At 33.3% G+C, this 17575-nt stretch overlaps 1 protein-coding gene across 2 annotated transcripts in view; it reads right to left on the bottom strand.

Moving 5' to 3' along the window:
• The window catches only part of LOC123558828 (glycine receptor subunit alpha-2-like), a 33381-nt gene that overhangs the window by 2413 nt on the left and 13393 nt on the right, over positions 1-17575 (bottom strand). For both annotated transcript variants that reach the window (XM_053542923.1, XM_053542924.1), the window contains exons 2-7: positions 5214-5325; positions 4710-4780; positions 2740-2807; positions 2089-2318; positions 1063-1145; positions 231-368 (exon numbers count right to left, since the gene is read on the bottom strand). In XM_053542923.1, coding sequence (XP_053398898.1) covers positions 231-368; positions 1063-1145; positions 2089-2318; positions 2740-2807; positions 4710-4780; positions 5214-5308 — 685 coding nt within the window. In that variant the 5' untranslated portion in view covers positions 5309-5325. The remainder of the gene's footprint in view (positions 1-230; positions 369-1062; positions 1146-2088; positions 2319-2739; positions 2808-4709; positions 4781-5213; positions 5326-17575) is intronic.

Here is a 17575-nt window from a genome sequence, read left to right as displayed (position 1 = left end):
CATTGATGACCTCCTGCTAAAACTGTTTATTATGTTGACTTGTTAAACAACATGGTCGCCGCGGTTCAATTGAAATACCCAAGTAAGCACTTAAAGGCCTTCATGACCCTCCATGTTTAATAAGTACGCGGACTTTGCTCTGATAAAGTCACATTGACGCTTTTATGAATAATTTATTTTACCTTCTTATTTGTTAGCGCATTTCAATTTAAAATACGTTTCTAGCTTACTTTCGGAATACGGGGATTCGTAATCACTGGTGACGATTTCATCTTCTTGCAACATAAACTGTGGCATTTCCAGATGTTCTGCGAGGATAGGATTTGTATCATGCCAGTGCAAATCAATGTTGTCCTTGGTATATCCAACTGTAATAAAGTAGATATTCTGTACCTAAAAAGATATTCTGTCAAATGTACGAAATGTTATACACATCGCTGTAGCATATATTCCTGATATCCGACACAAGAAACGTTCTCAGCCCACGATAATTAACGACGTAAAATTTCTAATCACATGTGCTATATAACTGTCTATCTAATGTCAAAACTTCGACTTATTTGCCCCTCTCTGCTATGAGTTCGACACCTTGCTTTAGGTGTAGAATTCTTTCATGCAAAGATATCATTCTGTGATCTATGGTCCGGTGCAGGTGCTCGACAATGCCTGAAATAATGAATGGAAGTGCACTTGGGGTCTTCCACCACCATGAAAATCTAGAAAGTCCCCATTTTGACCTATTTTTGTCTTTGTTTAACGTTAGATAAAATCCAACAAGAAGAACACAAAAAACAACTACAACGATTGTCAAAATAAAAACAGCTATTTTAACACATGGAATAGTCCAGGTGCATTTTAGCAGAGCAAATATCTTATGTCTTGTCATTATTGATTAATTGCTATACTGTGCATGGGCTTCACAGGCTTTTACTGATATGAATCTTGAAAATGTACTAGAACATAATTATAAAAATGGACTGAGCGTGTAGGTCGAAACGTGATCTTATGAATAGTCGCGATTAAAATACATTCCCTGAAAACTGTCTCCAAACACGTACTCACAGCTCTGTATAGTTATTGGACATCGTTGGCTGTCAAATGGATAGTACTGTAATAACATGGTACAGGTTAGCGACAAAGACAGTCTGAAGAAAACAAACAAACTTAATAATTATTTATTGTCAGTGCATGGAATTAGACTAGGTAAGACAGTATATCGAGTTTATATACATATCTTTCACTAATTGCACCTATTAGCATGGAAATGTTCCGAACACAGTCCAAACCTATTTCTAAGCATAATTTCTACAATTAGACACAGTCATTTAAAATAACACAGTTTTGTACTTATATAAGCGGAAAGCGAAAGCGAAGACTTTATAATCATATTATTTATTACTTAAAGTGATCAAAGATACATAGAATACGTTTCATACTTACGCGTAGTACTGTGTAGTACTGTACGCGTAGGTGTTAAGAAGCATGTGATGCGTAAACATTTAAAATATTACAAGTTATTCATACAATACAGCCGAACATGTTTATAGCCGAACAGCTTCTTTTTGTTGTGGGCCTACTTTGCAAATGCGTGGCTCTGAGGCTGTGTTTGTGGTGCTCTGTGCTTCCAAAAAATCTACCCTTACCTATCATCTTTTATATAAAGTCGTACAACCAAGGTTAGAAGTTTTAGTAGACAGATGATACAATTACACGAAAACCTACATCATCGCAACATCCCTTATATTATCACAGTCAAAGATCTACAATTAATACGTTTATCATACATCTTACTTTAAATAGTAATAAATTTACGTAAAATGATACAAATGCCATTCGATTTTCTCAACTGATACAAATGCTAATGCCAATACGTCAGTGCGTTCTGGCGTCGAGGTCATATAGCAATGTATATAACAAAAAGTCAATAAACGGATGGAATATGACTTCTAACCGCCAAAGCACACACACCTAGTAAAACAGTGGAGCTTGAACTGAAACTTGGTCTAATATTTCTCTTATTGTATCATTTGGCATATCGCATACGTGTATTAACTTCAAAGTAATCATTACAATACAGAATGCCTTGACCTGATGCTGTATATGACCGTTCCATTTTTAAGGATATGCATTAGTTTATTCGTCGCCATCACGTTGTGCACGTATGCTCTCTTCTCATTTTCAAAGAAAATGTCTGGTTGCCACACATTGTCGGCATTCTTAGAGTCGAGTTCCAGTTTTGTCACACTTGTCGTGTTACCATGAAAATCTAAGCGAGGATCTCGCCACCACAGGCGCAGAAAAACATCTATGGAATATTCCTGGATAGTAAAATAAGTGCCGGTTTATTTCATACTTGAAAGCTTGTTTTAAACATATACTTGTATCTGACCAACTGCTGCCTATATGACTTTATGTATTGCATGCGCCTTGATTACTTGTTGACGACACGTCCAATTCTTTACCATTGAAATACTTGTTTATCGATTCAGCAATCGATTAATAATAAACTTAAAGAACAAACTCCTGCAAATATCTAAACAAAATCTGAAACAGAATTACTACACTGCTATATTATATTTTACAAGATCACGTTATAAAAAATAAAACTAGAATTTAGAAATATTGCCTTAATTGCAATTCAAGAATGATAAACTTTCTAAAGTAAGGTTTTAAGCCATAGGATTTACTTGATTTAGCAGGGGCTTTTATCAATAGAAACACAAGATAACACAAGCTTACCATTTTCGCTTCGCTGATGGAATGCATATCATGTATAGTAACTTGTATGGTGACGTTTGTTGGGTATTCTGAAATATACACACAATATCAACACGTCTAAACACACTTTTAGGACATGTACGATACATAATCAACACATGTAAGACACATTAAAACATTTACGACACGACAAAATATCAACACATGTACGACAAAATATCAACACATGTACGATACAATATCAAAACATGTACGACACGACAAAATATCAACACATGTACGACACAATAGCCCGCCCGCTTAGCTCAGTCAGTAGGGAGAGCGTTGGTCTACGGATCGCGGGGTCGCGAGTTCGATCCTCGGGCGGGGCGTATGTTCTCTTTGTGACGATTTGATAAAAGACACTGTGTCTGAAATCATTCGTCCTCCACCTCTGATAATTCATGTGGGGAAGTTGGCAGTTGCTTGCGGAGAACAGGTTTGTACTGGTACAGAATCCAGGAACACTGGTAAGGTTAACTGCCCGCCGTTACATGACTGAAATACTGTTGAAAAACGGCGATAAACCAAAAACAAACAAACAAAATATCAACATATGTACGGCACAATATCAAAAACAGTATCAGTAAGATACCAAATCAACACTATCAAGAATATTCTTCCTGATACAAGTAGGGCACGATATCAACACAAGTAAGACATTTAATTGCTAGATTACTGTAACTCGGTCTATTACAGTACTGTTTTTCCTAGAGCTATATGACAAGTCTGTATTGCATGTGAAAACAATCAGTAGTTTTGGTTATGTTTGAGCAAATATTAGACGATATGTCTTATATTTACACCGTCGCTGCAAACCTGGCTCATAGCCACTAAATATGATCAATACCTTTGAGGTTATTGCTAAATTGCATTTACCTAATCATTCCTTATTTTGATAAAAAAGAGCAATGGCACACATTATACTTAACTGCCCTTCGATCGATCCTCTAAAACGACTGAAACCGTATGTCTATAAAATGAAGTAGATACTGTTACGGGCTGAGAGTTATTAATTTTAAACAGCTTTTGAACAGAAAAGGAATATGACCTGCATCCTCATTGAATTTTAATAATGCAAAGGTAGATGTATCCTGAGAGGTTCGTGTTACTGTTAAACATTTGTTGATTTTACCATACAATTCTCTTTGTCCTAAAGAACGCATAGTGACCTGGGTTGTGCATTCTGCATATCGGTTTTGTGAAATTAATATTTGATCAACCTAGTTGATGCTACTTTTATGAACATATTCCAGGCAGTTTAGAAGACGATATGAAGTGGACACGAATTACAGACAGACGGAAATACACATAGCAATATAGCCCTCCATAAACTTTGTATCAGGGAGAATAATAAAGAAAACGTTGTTTTTAAACAAGATATCCTGTGATGCCATGTCGACGACGACTAGTCGATCTTATATAATATAATTTTGTAGGCTGTGTACTTGACTCTTGACTTAATGACATCAAAAACAACATCTACGGACTACATGCAATCATCGAGAGCAGTTCGAAGGCTGTATCTATAAACACAGTGGTACTGACCACAAAACGAAAAGCTCATCTACTGTCCTACAAATCTGACGGCAGTTAACATAAAAATGCTCCAGCTACAGATAAAAACCGTTTTCAGTTTCAAGATCACTATGAACTTGACCATTGACCAGCAGACATCAGAAACAATACAGAACATCTGTTGAAAAGAGAAAGTAACTTTATGCAGTATAAAAACACTAGCCAAGATCTTTCTTTAGTGTTTAGTCTCGGAGCCATCCTTTGACATTCTAACCTTCTCAACAATAGGGATTATTAACTGATTCAAGCAATTACACAATAAAATGTGGCTACTGCAGACATAAACTTTCTGTAGTTATTGATCGGAAACCATATATGAGCAAAACGATATACCGGGTGCATAAATATGTAAACATTTGGAGAGTGTTACATACCTTCATCAAAGTCGGGTACAATATTTGAATCATATCTCGAGGTATTCAGCAAATACGAAGTTATCTGACGTCTGCAAGTTATAATACAAGTTTATTGTTTCAAGAAGGCATTTACGAAATTAAAGACATGTAAGCACACAGAATGTTTATATAAGGTCAAGTCAAACGTGTGTTTTGCAGTTTTATCATAACTCTAGTGCCACAATGAACAACTGTAAACATGAAATAAGCGTAAAATGCAATTCTAGACAATTAGAAAATTAATATAGACTTCATTATATTCAGCATATGGAATGTTTCTTCTATTCCAAAAACGTCGACAAGCATCTCTAATACGGAAGCTCTCGTATATTTCCTTCGAAAATAAAAACAAAACAAACAAAAAACAACGTCAACTATCAGAAAAAATATTAGTCCAAAAATGAAAATAAGATCTATTCAGTTGTTCCGCCTGTATTATACTATTAAATATATTATTTGTTTTTGTGGATATGTATATATTACCTTGTTAATTCCTCGCATCTAATTCTGGAAGAAAGTGTTACCACAGATAAAACTAGGTATACAGGAAGAGTGGATATCTCCATATTTGTCAACATGTAGATTATACCTGAAACTGATAGAAGGAAAAAATGTTCAACTATATATTCCAAACTATAGTTGTGTTAGCGCACTTATAACATGGATTAATCTTTTCTCTTCACGAGATGAACATTCTTTCCCAGTATCATAAATGAGCCTCACCATGAGAAAACCAACATAGTGCATTTTCGACTAGCACGGATCCAGACCAGCCTGCACATCCGCGCAGTCAGGTCAGGATCCATGCTGTTCGTTTTCAAAGCCTATTACAATTAGAGAAACACAGGCTGCGAATGCACAGCCTGGTCTGGATCCATGCTGGTCACAAACGCACTATGCTAGTTTTCTAATAGTGCGGCTCAAATATCAAAATTATTATTTATTAAACGTGTCTAAGTATTTTATATTTTTTTATAATAATGGCAATCAGGTATTTGAACACAGTTACTTTTTTTATCAGTTTTAAGTACTAGTATCATACATTTGAACAGCTATTTTATCATTGATGTCGGACTCTTTTAAGACTTTACCAAATGTTTTAAACTTTGTGACATGTCGTAAGTCAAAGATCGCAGACGGCTTTTTCAATATTTAATTAGATATTAATTGAAATGAAAGCATATATGATTTTAGGTATAAAATACTTCAAACATAAAATAGCATTATACTTCTCACGGTTCATGTAAGACTTTTGCATGTATCCATTCGTACGTTAACCCTATTCCCAGAACTATAACATACCAAAGATACAGTATATATTAATTGCACACTGCAACTGTAAGCAATTAATGCACCGAGTGTCTGCCAATCTGTGCACACAAACTAGCAGTTTAAACATTATTGTTTTGTTTGTAGCCTGTACTTCGGTTTCTGGCAAAACACTTTAAAAATAAATCTGTCACTATACTGGCATAGTTCTGCATCTGCCTCTCTTTTTGTTCCTTTTTATCATAGGCATCCAGATTGGTATGCAGAAAACAATAGCTAAAACAATGTGTAGTATCGAAACCTGATAATTTAACTCTATATTTCGCAACGTGTCTTAAATTGAGGGAACATTCTTCTTAGAAATTTTATGGTTTAATTATATTAATCAAGATTATAGAACGTTGGATGGACGGATAGCTCAGTGGTTTGCACACTGGCCTTCCAATCCTGAGGTCGGGGTTCGATCCCCGGCAGCTACTCGGGAATTTTCAGAAACGCTTTTCAGTGTTTCTCACCCAACTAGAGGCGTACTGGTCAGGAACCCAGGCAATCCTTGCGTGTATCAGTACTATACACTGGGCACGTTAAAGACCTGGCTGTCTATTCGAAACGAGCTAGGCTAAGTTAGCCGGATAAGCCTGTATCTGATTTCTGATCTCTCTGTCGTGGGGGCTTTGTCTCACTCTGTCCTTCTGGTCAGATCGCTCTGTGTCTGTACTAAAAAGGATGAATTATGCGCCCTGTGTGGCTGCATTTGAACTATGTAAAGCGCCTTTGGCGCTATATAAATCTGGTATAATTTAATGTACAACGCCGGTGAATATACTATGTGTAAAATTAGGCGTTTAATCAAATAAAGCAGTTTCAGTTTCAGTTTCAACGTTACTGTAGCGAAACGATATATATCTGTAATCTCTATATCAAAATGACATGCATAGACAGATTTACTAGTTTTACTGAAAGAACTACTAACTTTCACCTTTGACAGCAAGAAGTAACATATCTTTCATGTGAAATGCAGTGGACAAAAGCGGCCATGTTAACATGTCAGCAGGAAACTGTTTTTTCTACATTGAATGTAATACACTATAGAGACATGTCATACATTATTTCTGTGAAAGCCATTTCAATATTCACAAGAATTTATATCGAAGACGTTTCTATTCAGAATAGTCTTGCTACTGCTACTGCTATTGACAATTATTTACTTCTGTGATATGACTGTGTGCTTTAAAGCTGCACTTAAGTTATTTACAGCTTTAAACTTTGTAGCCGAATCCAGTCTCAACTGATTATGGTTTTTGATATATTAAAGTTGAAAAAAAGCGTAGTTACTGTAAAAAGAGTTTTGCTTATGACGAAGTTTATTTGATAGTTAACATGCAACTGGTATAAAAAAAAATATTGTGACAATGTTTTTGCGCGTATCAATGACTGATGGTATGCAAATACACTGTGATCATATGAAACAACTAATGTCTGGTATGAAGATATTGAAATATGGTGTAGCTTCCAAGACATTACAACCACACCAAGAGCTTTTAGCAAGAGTGTTATTAATTACACGTACATATCAATACATAATATATAAATATGTGGTCGGTTAAAAAACAACTGTTTTTTCTTCCTGGAAATGATTCTGCCGTGTGGGGTTGAAATTACTCTATCTGTAGTACCTTTGTGTGTTACATTTTGTATTCAGCTATATATGGAAATCGCAAGAACTTAATTAAAACATAAATGTCAATTTCGCCTTTTTAAGCATGATGGATATCTATCTTTTTACTTATTTTTCTATACACTGTTATTTCTATACGCTGTTATTTGACATGCTTATGTTATACAAAATATAAACCTAAATATCTAATATTGCACCGAATTTCTCTCTGATAAGAAACAACCATGTATCAGAGGATTATTTTACTTGCAATAACTTAAAAGCTACTGCTTTAATCATAAAGACAGAAAATTATTTTAATTTGTTATCGTACGCAAAATATAAAAGGTACGTAATCAGGTTCTAGGACAAGACTAAAATACCATGCATAATAAGTCAGAACCATGCTGTTTTCATTGGTGCAAGAATAATATCATAAAATCTGCCCAGTAAACCTTAAAAATTAGAGACAACTAATTGTTTTCTAACATTATTGGATGTACGGCCTTCCATAAATCGAAATGACCACTGTTGACAGAGTTGGCACGGCGAGAGAAAACCGTTCCAGAAAACCCTTTTCCATGCACATCAAATGTAAGCAGTATTGTCGAAATGTGTAATAGCATATTCTAAACGCACTTAAATAAGGTTCAGCTTCGAAAAATAATCACTTCTTTGTTTACATAACATACTAGTCAGAGGTACTTAACATTATTTTATTCCCAGATATACGAATGTCTTATTCCCAGTAAGTCCCCTGTATTTTTGAACTAGTGGTCTCTGACCTTAACGAAACGACAACTGCTCCATTCACATTACGAGTTCACACAGTTAAAAAGCAACAAATCTTGCTTTGGTATTACCCACCTAGAAAACGTTACAGAAACGACAACTAGTCTCTTAACGTAACGGTCCCACCCATGTAAAGTTATAGAAACGGCAACTATTCCCTTGACGTTACGAGTCCACCCAGTAGAAGTTGGAAAAGCGGCAACTGTTTACTGACGTTACGAGTCCACCCAGTAAAAGTTACAGAAACAACTATTCCATTGACATGACGAGTCCACCCATTTAAAGCTATAGAAACGGCAACTATTCCCTTGACGTGACGAGTCCACCCAGTTAAAGTTAGAAAACGGCAACTGTTTACTGACGTTACGAGTCCACCTAGTAAAAGTTACAGAAACGACAACTATTCCATTGACGTGACGAGTCAACCCATTTAAAGCTACAGAAACGGCAACTATTCCCTTGACGTGACGAGTCCACCCAGTAAAAGTTAGAAAAACGGCAACTGTTTACTGACGTTACGAGTCCACCTAGTAAAAGTTACAGAAACGACAACTATTCCATTGACGTGACGAGTCCACCCATTTAAAGCTATAGAAACGGCAACTATTCCCTTGACGTGACGAGTCCACCCAGTAAAAGTTAGAAAAACGGCAACTGTTTACTGACGTTACGGGTCCACCCAGTAAAAGTTACAGAAACAACTATTCCATTCACGTGACGAGTCAACCCATTTAAAGCTATAGAAACGGCAACTATTCCCTTGACGTGACGAGTCCACCCAGTAAAAGTTAGAAAAACGGCAACTGTTTACTGACGTTACGAGTCCACCTAGTAAAAGTTACAGGAATGACAACTATTCCCTTGACGTTGCGAATCAACCCAGCAAAAGTTACAGTAGCGATGAGGTCACTAGTTCATTCAGTAAAATTAAGAGAAACGACAACTATTTCCTTGACCTTACAAGTCCACTGAATAAAAGTTACAGAAATGTTCCCTTGACATTAGAAGTCCACCAAGTAAAAGTTACAGAAACGACAACTACTCCATTGACGTGGGGAGTCCAAGTAAACAATAACTATTCCCTTGGTGTAGGCAGTCTTCCTAGGACAAATTACAGAAACGACGGTACACGTTTAAGAAACGACAACGACTCCTCATAGTATTCACTGTACTCTTATCCTCTCGAAATGAGCAAAATAACGTAAATAAAGAATACGGAATTCCATAAGGGCCATTGCTTTAAAATGTGTTGCTCTACAACGCGATACTCAATACTACGATGATGATAACGCGAAATCACGAAACTACGATAACGAAAACACTACAACACGATGAGGATAACGCGATACTGCGATAACAGTGTTTTATTTAAACACTGAGAATTCAAAATGATTTCTATTGTTTTTTCACGGGTTGTACAATGTTTTTCAACTAAAACCAATTACAATTGTACGAATTTGGTAAAACCTCTGCAAGTCAATCGCTTTGAGTTGTCTATATAGAATACGATTTATAACAACAAAAGAGAAAGTCATATTGCACCATGATCAGACCGGGTTATATTTTTATGTTGAATATTTCCACAAATATGATGGCTTTTATTTCTACACTGAAAATTGAAGCAAATACATGTCTTATAAAACTCACGTTATCGATGTTGAATTCAATAAGACGCATAACCACACTGTATCGGAGCATCGCAAATATTTAAAGAATATTTTTTGCAGTTTGCATGGCACATGTTTTCATTTTAATGCATCAAAGTCGGAAAAAATAGATAGTAAGAATAGATAGCATTTCAATTTTGATTCCCACATGTAGAGATAGACCCTAACATTTTCAATGATAGTTATACATTAAATAAAGTCTAGAAATTTATTTCCAAGTCCTTCAAATAACCAAAAATGATTTCACAAATGTGAAGTTTATGATAGTTTTGTTAATATCAATAACAGAAGTTTTAATTTTTAATTTAAAGTTGTGATCCACAAAGAATGACAACTCTTGCCTTGGGCTAGTACTTATAAGCAGAGATTATGAGATATCTATTAGTTTACTTCCCTTGCAATTACACAATTGAGTGGAAAATGAAAACTGTTTTAGACACAATATCATACTTTTTTGCACAACAAAAACATTTAGGATTTATTCATATGTGTTTCATTTACCCCTCAAAACATGGTTCCTAAGATTTTGTCAACTTACTTATGGTAAAAAGTTAATTTTTAACAAGCCAATAATAAAATAAAATACCAGTAAGTAATTAATAGTGCAGATAATACAGTTTTGCTTGTATCATTATGTCACAATAGAAGCACTTTTGTAATACAGAACACCTGGTAGGATTAGTAAAGGTGCAATTATATTGATCTCTATTTCCTATGCCTACCACATGTTAAAATAAAAGGTAAAGCGGTTTACAACCAAAAGTGACAGAGTTTAGTCCTCTTTACTCAGAAATTTTATTTATGATTTTACAGGAATTAGAAATGCAATCAAATTATATCTGCATAGCATTTTGAACCTGTTTAACATTCCACACGCTTCGCCTTCTTAAATTCATTTTAATATGTATAAGTCTCTTAAGCTGACGAAAGCTGAAAAGTTACGCAAAATAAATAGCCAATTATGTTGCTTTTGGCTAACTAGCAGCTGTAGCTATAGTAGGATCATTAATAAAAATAATGATCTTCACACACGAGGACCCGTGTTCGAATCTGCATATCGACCTTTCGCGGGCAAGAGCGGGAGCTGTAGTTCTAAAATCATAACTTCTATCTTCTGATTTTGAGCATACACATACCCATCGGAAGGCGATGATGCAATAATGATAACGCGACAATATGATGATGATAACGCGACAGTACGATGGTAATAACGCGACAGTATGATGATGATAAAGCGACAGTACGATGGTAGTAACGCGACAATATGATGATGATAACGCGACAGTATGATGGTGATAACGCGACAGTATAATGATGATAACGCGACAGTACGATGGTGATAACGCGATAGTATAATGATGATAACGCGACAGTTCGATTGTGATAACGCGATAGTACGATGGTGATAACGCGACAGTTCGATGGTGATAACGCGAAACTACGATGGTGATATCGCGATAGTACGATGGTGAAATTGCGAAGTCACAATACTACGATAATGAAAACGCGATAATACGATAGTACGATGGTGAAAACGCGACAGTACGATGGTGAAAACACGAATAGTATATCGCGTTATCATCGTCGTACTATCGTATTATCGCGTTTTCGTTATCGTAGCATCGCGTCTTTATCATTGTATTGTCATGTTTTCGTTATCGTAGTTTCATGATTTTGCGTTTTCATTATCGTACTATCGAGTATCCCGTTCAGAGAAACACATTCAAAGGCGATGGCCCTAAAGGAATTCCGTAAAGCAGAAGTGTGTTGGTTTCATACAAGTGTACTGAAAATTAATTTCGTGTTTTTATATAAATTTAAGAAAGAAATACGAATATATTCATGTTACGTATCGCGAAAGTTAAAAAATGCACTGTAGATGCTAGTTATTTTATAGTCTTTTTATACTTTAAACACTGTTTTCTACAATATTTAATTATTTCCTAGCAAATGTTTAATATATATATATTCATTCCAGTTAATAAAGTATGTGCCAAAGACCTCTGTACTAGACGCATATGTATGAATTAATGAAACGCTCCTTTACAGTCTACCTCTAATTTATATAGTGACTTTGCAAAGAATAAATTTGTACCCTCTGCGTAAAATTCAGGTAACCCGGAATAGATTTACTAGCCGCCTTTGAAAAGGTATGCACCATCAAAGAGTAATCAACCAATAACAAACATCATTTGCTTCCAGCCTTTCAGTGTAACAGTTATAAAATATTTTCGCAGTAATTTTACGATTTATTGTGAAACATGACTGTTTCAGCAAACAGGTTTTAATATCATATCATCTTCAATGGATTGTGACTCGTGTGCTGAAATATATCTTTAAATCTATGTTTATTTATCAATTTTTAATATTTCAATTATTTCACGTCATGCACCGCCTGTAGAAAGTCATTTAATATGAGGAATTTACGATGACGACTGTCAATTATGGGACGGATATATATTTCAAATCCACCATTAAGGGCAGTGGGTGTTTTATTTTTCAAGCATAACTGTAAAGTATAGGAAGAAGGGACATTTTAATGTATAAGGCTTTTCCCTAGTGAAATTGTTTTGAACAAGTGCCTACAAATCATTTACGATTAACTTTTAGAATATTTCACCATAATAGTTAATAACTTAATTTCAAAGAAACGACTGGTTTTCAACAGGAAAACTATGTTAGTCATCATTTTGTTTAATGTATTATATCATCTTGAAAGTTCAACTAATTCCCTGCTCAAAATTGTTAATAACTTTAGTCTTTCTCTCCCTTTCTGCCGTAGGCCACTTATATATATTTCTATGCATTTACAATTTCTATATTTATGTCTATATACCAAGATCTTATTCTAGACATTTTTCATCTCGCGTTTATTTTATGGATGAGCTTTCTATCTGGACATTTTACAGAACATCGTCTACTTTACGGAACATCTTACTATCTGGACATTCTACGGAATGTCGTCTACTTTAATCTGGACATTCTACGGAATATTGTTTACATTATAGAAGAACTTACTACCTGGACATTCAACGAAATATCTTCTACTTTATGAAAGAACTTACTATCTGGACATTCTACGGAATATTGTCCACTTAATGGAAGAACTTACTATCTGGACATTCTACGAAATATCTTCTACTTTATGGAAGAACTTATTATCTGGACATTCTACGGAATATCGTTTACTTTATGGAAGAACATACTACCTCCACAGTAGTATATATTATGATGGTTTTAAGCCAATCTGACCTCACTTAACCTTTTGACCACTTCTAAAAAATCCAAAGTTAAGCAATTAAAAACCAAAAAATAAACAAGTTTTCATAGTACTATATGAAAACCTATAGTAAAATATGATTAAACACTTCCACCAAGTATTTGTCAAAATCCTACTACGAAAACAGGGTCAGTTTAACCTCACTTAACCTGTTGTTTCTATTTTGTAAGTGCACAAAGTTTAAAACCCGGAAGAAAAAATTATATGTCCTTATTGGTTAAAATAATTTATACTAGTTTGTTCATTTTGTTTTACATTATTAACTTTTAGTATTTTATACAGTAAATCATACAACGGTACTTTGTCTTGTAACATTTTTATGAAAAATAAACAATAATATCCACAGAGTGTACTTGTTTTGTCTTGATATTGAACATTGTTGTATTTTACATTTAGTATATACTTAATTACTTCTTTCGGCGGAGGAAGCCCAAATGGATCAAAGTACAAAGTATTCAAGTAACAAACCCAATGTGTTCCAGGTCCAACAGAGTCGTTCAAATTTATAATTCCGCACTCGTCCTTTGCTTTTGTTTTTGGTAAATTATTTCTACTAAATACACCCCCAAAGTTTATTATACCGAGTTGCTTTACCCATTGTTCAATTTCAAAGTTAGAAATAGGTTTATTTATATATTTTTTTTACTATAGGAATTCGTCTGTAAGGTCTTCTCTGAGAATCAATCTGTATACCCTGACCATGTCCTTTTCCACTTAACAAAGACGTAATCAAAGGTATCCCTAGACTAGCAGCCGACATACCTAAAAACCCACCATTTTGTTTCTGTTTTTGTGTTAATTTAATCACTCCAGATCCTACTAGTTGCTTTCTTTGATTAGATGTAAGATATGGCGAAATAATATTTCTCTTATCATTAGCTACCGAAATCATACCATTTCCAAGTATTTTACTAACACCAGTACTGGCCAGCCCAGAAAGGGCTCCGATGCCTAGAGGAGCTAATATTTTGGAGCTATTTTTGCTACCATTGGAAGAATTGTTTTTCCTAACAAACCAGCCAAAGCTCCTAAAAATCCACCATTTTGACCTTGACTGGACATTTGTTTTTTCGAAATTGTAATTTCTAATCCCTTGTTATTTCTAAAAGACTTTTCAATTTGATTAATTTGTGTTTTTGTTAAAAGTAAAGGGAAATTTCCACGTAATTGTTCATGTTTTAATCTAAAAGTATGTGGAATTTTATTATTATAAGCTTGTGCTAAATTTTTCTTTTCTCCATCTGTAAGGTTAACTTTATATTCAATATAATTTGATACCATTATATATTTAAAATTTATTTTATTTAAACAATAACAAGTTCATTTCCAATAGTATTTATTTCAACTGTTTCTTCATACAATACAATTGCGTAAACACGAATATTAGCTGCTGGTGGAATATTTAATTTAGCTGTTAACGTAATATGCTTAGGATCTTCTGTTATTACTTCCTTTTTATATTCCAAGTTAAAATGAACAAATCCAAATAAATTAGAAAAATTTGATCTATTTAGCAGACTTCCAGTAGTCTTATTATTTTGTTTATAATAATAATTAATTACATCGTCATATATTCTTGATATACTTCTGTATTCTGTTTCTGGAAAAAAATTCACCATTACCAACTTCAAGACGACAGGAGCTCAAAGTGCAATTATTATTTGCTGCATTAATTTTAAATGTATCTAATAAATGTGGGTTATGTTGTTGTGAATTACTTTTGTCAGGTCGTTGTAAATAAACAAATACATGTTGTGGTTTTGTTATACCAGCTGTTATTCTAAAGGTTATATTATTTTGTTGTGTATCAGTTGATTGTGTCGCCATTTCCCGAAGGTATGACCATCTTGCTTTTTAAATCTTTCAGTAGCAATTAGATCAAGTCCAAATTCACTGAAAATTAAACGTGGAACCGATAGAATTAATTTTGTTACAATTACTCTACCAGCATCAGCAGCATTAGCTCTAAAAATTAATTCATCATCATCTGTCAGCTGTAGTGTTATTTGAATTTGACTTGGAGGTATAATATTAATTTCTAAACCCTGAAAAAATGAATAATTATTTAATGGAATTTTAGCATTTATCTCATTACCACCTTGGATTAATAACTTCCTAGTAGCAAAACCTTTATTATATCCAGCTTGATCATCCCTACTTTCGGCAACAGCAGTAGTATCTAAAGAGATAAATTCATTTGTTCCAGTTGATTCTGCATAATCCTTAGATAGTTCAACTAAATCCTTTACATTTATTACCTTATATAAATTATTACAATCCATTTTGTTTAACCACTAACTGAACAATTAATGAAGCTGCATTATTAATTAAAGCAATTTGATCTCCACCAGCATAGTTATTACCATCAGCAAGCTTATTTACTTTAAAACTTACTTCAAAATAACCATTAAACCAATCAAAATATGAGCTTCTATCGTTAATTTTTAAGGATATCCTTTTTTTTTTTTTTGTTGTTTAAACATTATTTCCCCAAGACAGATTTAAAGCTTATCTAATTTAATAGGATTTAGTTCGTACCTTTCACAAAGTTTTGGTTAAAAATAGAAATATTATATATTATTTTTTTTTTTATAAATAAATTGTTAATACGTTTTTGTCGCTAAAGTTCCAGATCCGACAATATCTTTTTATTCTCATATTAAATCCCCTTCTCATTTTTTTACGTTATTCTTTTTTGTAATTTCCCTTACTTTAAAAATTACCAACTGCCGAGAAGGTTTCTTTTTAAATTTTTCAAAAATTTTTATCACACAAAATTTTTTCCAATTCCGTTCCAATCTTTTTTGTTCCCTTTAAAGTGCTTTTTTCCTCTTTTAAAATGCTTTTTTTTCCAGCTGTGCAAATTGAAATGCAACTCCACTTAAAAAACATTTTCGAAAGGGGTTTCAAAGATACCTAAACCAAGTTGGAAATTCCGGAGACTGCAGGTCTACCAGTTAATTTCTTCTCCGTTGAGCATCAACAAAAAAAACATTCCTTTTTTTTTGTCATAAATTTTTTTTGTACTTTATAAAAACTAAAATTTATAATTTCAAATTTAAATTAAAATTTTTTCTTTTAATTTAGTGTAAAACTTGTTTCAACCTCTTTTTAAAATTTGATTTTTCTCCCAAAATATATCTTAATAAAATTTTCTTATTAATTTTAATTTTTTTATTAATTTCAAAATATCCGACTCTTTTTTGGTTTCTTTTGAAAAAGGATAAGCCTGTTAAATCGCAGATTTAAACATAGAAAATATTCTGAAATTCCATCAACAATAATTAAAATAAGACCAATGAATATAAATTGTATCCACAGATTAGTTATTTGGGTTGTATTTCCCCCTTTTCGTATTTTCAATGCTTTTCCCAAATCCAGCAATGTATGAAAATTTGGCATTTAAAATGCAACAAAAAATTATCATGAATTGAAATCAAACCTTTAAAACTATTTAAATCAAATTTCCCAAAAATTTATTGGGAGAATGTCGATTTTTTCAAATCATAATCACCTTTACGATTAATTTTCTCGATATAATTATTAAATTGTGAACGTAAAACCATTTAAAATAATATTTTTCCCCCTTCTTTACCATTTTTTATAACGAACTTTTTTATCATATTCAACTAATATTATCCAAAGTAAGTTTCATGGGTTTTTAATACATCCAAACCAACAACATAAGTTTTTATTTTTATCTAAAAAAAAAGAACGCAAAATTGATTGAAAATCACTCGGGTATTTTTATTATCTTTTTTAACAGTTTCAGAACTTAACACAATTTTTTGTTCCTTTATATATTCAAGAAAAATATTTTTTATATAACATTTCAGTTGTTCTGTAAAAAATTCATTTTTATAATTGGCTACTCCCCTTTTCATTTTTAGTTCTTCATTTTTATTTCCAGCACAATCGAACCAAAAATTAACTCCAAGTCATTAACCAATTCTTCGGGATTACATGGACAAACGTTATAACCCGTTCTCTAATTACTTTTTTAAATTTCATGATCTTTTATTGATGGGTAACCCTGATTTTTCTTTAATTCTTTAAATATTTTTTTTTGAATAAATCGAATTTTTTATTATTATTTATTTTTTATTAATCAATCAACAAATTTTATCTACTTTAGGTTAAATTCTCCTTTCCATTATTCTATCCTTGCAATTAATTTGTT

Source organism: Mercenaria mercenaria, chromosome 5, assembly GCF_021730395.1.
Source record: "Mercenaria mercenaria strain notata chromosome 5, MADL_Memer_1, whole genome shotgun sequence".
NCBI classification, from domain to species: Eukaryota; Metazoa; Mollusca; class Bivalvia; order Venerida; family Veneridae; genus Mercenaria; species Mercenaria mercenaria.
The sequence above is the reverse complement of the archived record's forward strand: the minus strand, read 5'-3'. Positions and strand labels throughout refer to the sequence as shown.